Source organism: Punctularia strigosozonata (genome assembly GCF_000264995.1).
Source record: "Punctularia strigosozonata HHB-11173 SS5 unplaced genomic scaffold PUNSTscaffold_13, whole genome shotgun sequence".
Lineage (NCBI taxonomy): Eukaryota > Fungi > Basidiomycota > Agaricomycetes > Corticiales > Punctulariaceae > Punctularia > Punctularia strigosozonata.
Window position 1 is genome coordinate 215,232 of NW_006767445.1, and position 7,437 is coordinate 222,668.

The window sequence follows — 7,437 nt, forward strand, 5'->3', positions numbered from 1 at the left end:
GATAACACAAACCCGACGGCTATTTGGCTTGAGTCGACCGATAGTACTACCGTTCTAGGGGATGTGTAATCAATGGGCATGAGGGCAGGCGCACTACATCTGAAAAAATCTAGATCACTATATGGCACTACATAGTCCCATATAGCCTCCATAGGTCCATAGCGATGTCCTTTGCTACCCGTGCTAAATATCCACCAGCCAATGCTATCATAGTGCTATAGGTGCTATAGAGGGTACTATCATGGCTATAGTAGCTATGTAGGGCATACCTCAGTGCTATATAGCTCACACCTTAGTGCTACTGAAACTATATATCCTATGTAAACTCTACAGCAATCATATGCTCGATAGATATTGTAGTCATCTGAATAAAATTACTTTCATTTATTTATTATATATCACTGGTAATCATTCAAATTCTAGTCAAGAATTATTATTTTTCATTATATTTTACATAGATGACAAAATTGTATCGAGTACTACTAGTGAATGTATTGATTACGTAATCAGCATAGACATGCCGCCCCTAACCATAGGGGGAGTGGGGGAGGGTGCTGGCGCCGAGCGAGGGGTGGTAGGCGACGGGCAGGTAGCGGGAGGGGCGCGACCGCGTTACCGGCTCGCGCTGGGCGGAGGTGGCGTGAAGGAGGGAGGCGCCACCGAGCGCGACCGCGTTGGCGGCTCGGGCTCGCGGCTGGGCGAAGCGCGGGGGCGGGGAGAAGCGACTCCGAGCAAGACCGCGTTGGCGGCTCGGGCTCGGCGTAGGGCGAGCGCGAGCGCGAGCGCGACACCGAGCGCGACCGCGTTGGCGGCTCGGGCTCGGGGCTGGGAGAGAGGCGGGGGAGAGGCGGGGAGGCGGGAGCGCGGCGTTGAACGGAGGCCGGAGAGGGGCGAGAAGGCGGGCGAGAGGCGGGGAGGCGGGCAAGAGACCGGAGAGAGGCGGGGAGGCGGACGAGAAGGCGGGCGAGAGGCCGGAGAGGGGCGGGGAGGTGGGCGAGAAGGCGGGCGAGACGCGGGGAGGCGGGCGAGACGCGGGGAGAGAGACGCGAGAAGGCGGCGAGACGCGGGAAGGCGGATGAGAAGGCGGACGAGAGGCAGGCGAGAGGCTGGTCGGAGGCGGGCGCGGGGGGCGGGATGCGACGCCGAGCCCGACCGCGTTGGCGGCTCGTACTCGGCGTCGGGCGAAGGGGGGCCGTGAGGGTAGGAGACGACGCCGAGCCCGACCGCGTTCGCGGCTCGAGCTCGGCGTTGGGCGGAGGGGAGCGCGAAGGAGGGAGGCGACGCCGAGCGTGACCGCGTTGGCGGCTCACGCTCGGCGCTGGGCGATGGATGAGGGCGGTGGATGAGGGCGGGCGGGACTGGGCAAACGACAGGGGCCGGCGGTGGCAGCTGGTGGCGGGCGGTCTTCAAAGTTGCGGGGCGGGCTTCGAGTGCTCGGGGAGGGGTGTGACAGTGGGTCTGGCGCCTTGCGCGATGATGTGCGCACTTGCCAGCGCGGTGGGATGACAAACCGGAGGACTCGGGTTGTCACGTGACACGTGATTTCGCGTTGAATCTCTAAGTCCGCGTTGGCCTCTGTGTCCATTCATATAGCACAAGCTCCTTGATACTTAGCCACCTTGTATATAGTTTATTCATGCATATATCTAACAATGTATAGGCTGACATTACAGTTCAGAACCTGAGACTGACTTAATTCATGGTAGGTGTAAGTTGGGAGCCCTGCTATCACCACTATACAGATACATACCAAATCTATGGTTGCTATATTGACTGCACCTATGAGCTATGTATTACTATGTAGCTAGTACTTTGAACTATATTACCTATAATTACTATATAGCACTATATAGCAACTGTCCTACTTCTACATAGCAACCATAGCACTATATAGCAACTGGGTGACTTCTATATAGCATCCATAGCACGACAATAGTGTCCATAGTTCTGAGGGGCAGCTATATAGATCAAGATTTTTTCAGATGTACACACTTTGTCTTTGAGCGTCCTGAATGCTTGGAGTCGCCTTTCATCCCATTCGACTTCGGCATCTTTTCGTACCATCTCTGTCAATGGGCGCGCATGCAGGGAGTAGTCCTTGATCCATATCCGCACTGTCCCACAGAGTCCTAGGAATCCCCTAATAGCTTTAGTAGTCTGGGGAAGGGGCCACTTCCGTATTTTCTCAATTGCCGAATCATTGGGGTACCGTCCGTCAGGTGTGCATTTGTGCCCTACTACCAGTACTTCTCGCTTGCAAATTTGTGTCTTCTTTCCTGAGAAGGTTGCTCCGGCTTCTCCGATGCGGTGCATGATCCGATGAACATCATTGATGTGTTCCCACATAAAGCGTCTGATGCCGGGGTTATTGTGCAGTGTTTCAGGGTCGCCCTTCTTGTCCAGGTACATAGTAGTCGGCCCTTTGATAGGTAGGTCATCGATGAAGATGTTGGCTACGTGCGGTATTTCGTCCTGTAGGATGAACATCATACAGGCTTGGAACTCTGCTGGGCTATTAGTAAATCCCATGGGCAATGACGCAATGCGCAGCAGGCCTAGAGGTGTCATAAATGACGTCATGTCCCTGCTTTTGGGGTCAAGTTTCCTTGCATAGAAACCCCAAAATAGGTCAAACACCGTATACACGACTCGTCCCGCGAAGGGTTCAACAAAGTCATCCAGATTGGGGGGTAGTCCTGCATCCCTAATAGTGACCGCATTGAGTGGTTCTAGGTTGTGCACTATTCGAAGCTTGCCATTTTTCTTTGCTACGCAGAACCACTTTGACCGATATGACGATTGACTTGGTTCGTATACTCCATGAGCGATAAATTCTTTGAGCATGCGGATAACTTCCTCTCTGTGTCCTGGAGGTATGGGTATGTTTGGATGCTCCCAAGGGACATGCGGTTCCACAGGGATGATATATGGCGAAAAATAGTCGTCTCTGAAAATTCCCCTTTCATGGTCTTCGAACGCGAGCGCACGTTCATTCTTAACTAGAACATGCTTTATCAGTTTCTCCTCTTCTGGCCATAAGTAGTGATCACTATTTATGTCCATAGCATTCATGCGTTCTTGGGTTATTTTCTGAGTTGGAGTAAAATCTGGTGGGCGCTCCGGTAATTTTGTCAAGCCAGTCAGAGGGTTGCGAGGAAACTGCCTGGTTACCTTGGCATCTTCTGGGTATACTCCAGGTACTGGCTTGATTTTCCTGTCAACTCGCTTGTACGCGCCAAATACTAACACGGGATTTTTCATACGTCCATGTTTCGGTTCCTTATCGCCAATCCGCCCGGTTTGGCCAAATTCCTGGTTCACTTTCTCACGGTTACTAGACAGTCCGTTCGAGGCTTTATAGGCCTGGCTGTCAATACCATCTTCAGCCCTTAGTTGTACTACGTTAGAGCTGAAATTCGACAGTTGTGAGTTAAGGTGTATTATTTTGGGTTGATTTCGCACATTCTCCGGTAAGTCGGCCGCATCTCCGAGCCATATCGCGGTGACCCACTCATCCTCCGTGGATTCAAACTCCAACGGCCCGGTGGGTGGCGCTTCAGAAACTCGAAGTCCGAGGCTCAGGATTTCCGGTATTTGTCCAGGTAAGTCATTCCGTACATTTTTGATATCATTACTCATAGGATACATGAATTTCCGAGCTACAGGCAGATTGACTACGCTACTAGGAAATTTCATAACCGAGGCGGAGGAGTCGGGGAGCTGGCAGGGCTAGGGATACGAGTTCGCAAGACCGGGGAGGGTGGTACATGTACATAGTCCGAATCCCTATCGCATATAGTCGATCGCGAGTCCGAGCGCGTGTTTCGTGTAGTTAGAGAGCGACGCAGGCCAGTGCGGGTGGAACGGTATGGTTGCGAATCTGCTTGGGGGTGCGTAGCGTCTTGAGGGGTCATCGCGGGGGAGTCTTCACGGCTGGAGGTCGTTGTAGTCGGCGGCGGATATGTCGATGTCTGAGCTGGAGCTTGACGAAGAGCGGAGAATATGGTCGACTGGACGGTAGTTAGCGAAGGCGGTGGTTTGTCGGTGAAGAGAAATAGCGTACCGTCTACTTCGTCGCCGTCCTCCGGCGTCCAGTTCCAAGCTTCGACATTGGTGCGGATAGCATTAATGTCGAGCTGGAGATCGAGTACATCGCCGGTGAGTCGGTCCACGAAGTTTCGGTGGTCGGTAGCATATTCGGCGACGGCGTCGGACGTGGCAGCGACCTGGTCGAGGACTTGCGAGAGAGCCGCTTGCATGGCTTCGTGCTGAGTGCGGGCGGTGCGATAGAACGATGCGTGGCTGGAGAGGAGCGTGGCGATCGCGGCCACAGTGAATTGAGTGGCCTCGGTGAGCTCGCATATCCGGTCATACATGACCCGGAACATGCTACGTCCACGGCCGGCGGGGGTTCGGGGACGTTCTTCGCTCGCAGGAGTCGTTGTGTCCGAGCGCGAGAACGCTGGTACGGGGCCGCTACTAGAGGGTTCGAAAGGATGAGCTTCCAGTGATAAGACTGAATTCAGGTAAACGTACCTGGGGTCCTGCTCGTTGCGCCAGATAGACGGGGGCGGTGTCACCGTTGTGCGCTCGGTGGAGGTCGGGTAGTTGATGGTGAGGCGGTCGTATTCAGCGAGGTGCGTTTCTTCGTCGACGGTGGGCAACTCAGGTGCGTCGCCTCCCTCGGGGCCGGGGAGACATGTCGCCGGATCGTTGATGTTGTTGCTCCATCCGTCGGCGAGGGGGTAAGTGATATGGAGGTAGTCGAAAAGGGCCTCGTCGAACCAGAGGTACGGGTCCGAGTCCCGTAGCGTTCGCGTCGAGGGGCGATCGTCTTGAGGAGGTACCAGAGAGCTTTCGATGGAGAATGGAGATTGGCGTTCGGCCGGGTCCCGGGGTGCGTCGAGAAAGAGATGGTAGCGTTGCGAGGTTGGATAGTCTTCGGGTGCTGGTTCGGGAGTCGGAGGCGCTGACATTGGGCGGAAGAGGGACGGGTCGACCTGCGAGAGCGCGTGGACGGTGCCGCGGTACCCTGGAGGAGTCTGGAGTCGCATCGGGATCTTGATTCGGTTGGCGCTGGTCGGAGACTCGCCGACGGGGATCAAGTAACCGTCGGCGCAATAGTACGGCATGCCGGGGTCGTTGAGGATGACATTTGTGGGCGGGAATCGGAGTCGATGCTCTACGCTGATTTCGATTCCTTCCATCGGCGGTCGAGGTGTGGGCGGGCGGTCTTCAGCTGCGGGTCCTTCCGCGATCCTGAGTCTGTCGAGGCGTCGCGAGAGTTTGTTTCCGTCTAGCGGTGCGTGTTGAAGTGTCGTCAGCGGGTCGGGAAGCGATAGGTGAGGCGGGACCGGAGGTGACAGAACGAGTGCATTGGCACGCATGGGGCCCTGAAGGTCGGAGGCGTCCATGTCGACATCGGGCGCGTCGAGATGGTGCCGTCGGGCATGCATTTCTGCGAGCTCCTGAGTCGATGTTAGTACCGGTAAGTGTCTGAGAGCGTAAGTCGATCGTTTTACCTGTTCGCGGGCTCGGTTGCTGATGGCCTGATGCGAGACCCGCGCCAGCAGTTGGAACAGTCCGCGGCTGAAAAGTAGGCGGTGCATATCGTCGGTGACCGAGTGCGACGCGAGAGTTGAGCCGTCCGAATCGTGGTACAGGGCCCGGAGATGTTTCCCAGTGAGCCTAGGGTCGCGGTCGTCGACAAGTTCGAGGGCGTAGGTACATGACGTAGGATAGTCGCGTGCGGGCGGGTCGGGCGTTGTCGGCGCAGATAGCGGGCGGTATATGCGAGGCATCTGTTTTGAGAGGTCGTGGATTGAGCCGGGGAGATCGGGTGGTGAGGCGGCGCAAATAGGGACTTTGACTCGAAGGGGGCTATCGGGCGGTTCCCCGATGGGAATCGCGCATCCAGCGGCGGCGTAGTATTCGTCGGGCAGGGCGGGGAATTCGCCGTTGAGCAGAGCTTGTTGAAGCTCCTCGTCTTGTACTTGCGTCGTCGGAGGGGAGCCGTTCTCGGGTGAATCGATGTTGGAGGCCTCGGATTGCGCTTCTCGTGTCATGCTGACGAGAATGTTGAAGTCATCTTCGACGAAGTACATCCGGGGTGTCGAGTCGTCCGTATAGTGAGGTGAGAGGTTTTCTCCGTGCAGAGGCTGCCGGCTGCTTCGGAGCATGCGGCCACAGAGCCTGAGGTCGCCATGCGGTACCAGTTCGAGGACGTACGTCCTCAAAACGTGGTACTGGCTTTCAGGGGGTCGGGGCGTCGAAGGTGCGGATAACGGTCGGAATACCAGGGGTGCCGCGATGGCGAGGTCGTGAATAGCGCGAGGGAATCCTGGAGGAGACACGGCTCGGATAGGCAGCTTGACTCGGTGGTCGCTCGAGGGCGGTTGGCCGATAGGAATGGCGTAGCCGTCCTCGCGATAATACCCCAAGAGCTCGGGGTAAGGGTCGATACCATCTTCTCGGAGACGGTCCACCGCTTCGTCGAAGTTCTTGCGATATTCGAGGCTGCCCTGTAAGTTCTTGTAGTTAGAAGCTGTAAGTAGTCGAAAAAGAGATCGACTTACGCTGTCGCGGAATGGGCGAAGCGCAAAGCCAACCGAAAGTATCTGGAATAGTCCTTCGCTGATGTACAGCAGCGGGGTCTCTTCGTTGACCCAGTGCGGCGCAACGGGTTCGCCAGGGCCGGGAAGTCGGCTCGGCTTGAACGGATGGCCGTTAAGTCGAGGGTCGTCGCGAGGGACCAGCTTGATGACATAGGTGCACGAGTGAGGGTCGTCCGGCGAAGCTGGTTCGGGGGTCGTAGGCGCCGAAAGAGTCTTGAAGTACGAACGGTCGGAGGCCATCAGGAGATGGATCGAGTTTGGGTAGAACGGGGGAGATTCGGCGCGAATCGGAGCCTTGAATCGATTCTCGCTGAATAGAGGGTCGCCGAGAGGGATCAGACAACCGGCTGCCCGATAGTACCCAGGGAAGTCGACATCTTCGCTTGTTCCTTCGGCCTCCGCGACGATGGGCCGATAGTCTTCGTCGTCGAGGACGCGTCCGGTGAGTGGGTGCGGTGTGCTCGGGAATTGTATAGAGTTGGCGTGTAGCGTGTTCGACGAGGTGTCGGGGTTCGTAGCAGGGCGGGGCTGCGGAGCATAGATCGTCGCCGGCGAAGGGGAAGTCGGGTCCGGAAGGCGAGTCCAGCCGCCCTCCTCTCTGCCGAACCGAAGAATTTCTGTAAGTTCAGCGTCAGAGAGGGGGGTACGAGTAGCGTACATCATATTGTCCTTGAGTCCTATATCGAGCGGTCCGTTGACTGTCGCGTTGGAGCCGGGTGTGGGCCGTTGCGAGAGAGTCGTCGAGGGCGAAGAATCCAGTTGAGAAGTCGTTTCTTGAGGCGGAGACGGGTACGCATCGAGCGTGAGGTTCGTCGTCGGAATC

At 56.4% G+C, this 7,437-nt stretch overlaps 2 protein-coding genes across 2 annotated transcripts; both read right to left on the bottom strand.

The window, feature by feature from the left end:
• Positions 1-3,024: 3,024 nt before the first annotated feature.
• Positions 3,025-3,261, bottom strand: PUNSTDRAFT_74776 (uncharacterized protein; the record flags this gene model as incomplete). Its single annotated transcript, XM_007387131.1, has 1 exon — positions 3,025-3,261. A coding segment is annotated over one exon (237 nt), but the record flags the coding sequence as incomplete, so codon positions are not given.
• A 666-nt stretch (positions 3,262-3,927) lies between these two features.
• Positions 3,928-7,277, bottom strand: PUNSTDRAFT_137491 (uncharacterized protein; the record flags this gene model as incomplete). Its single annotated transcript, XM_007387132.1, has 5 exons — positions 3,928-4,010; positions 4,064-4,479; positions 4,537-5,468; positions 5,523-6,521; positions 6,576-7,277. 5 exons carry the CDS (start codon positions 7,275-7,277, stop codon positions 3,928-3,930), a joined length of 3,132 nt encoding a protein of 1,043 aa, XP_007387194.1.
• Positions 7,278-7,437: the final 160 nt, after the last annotated feature.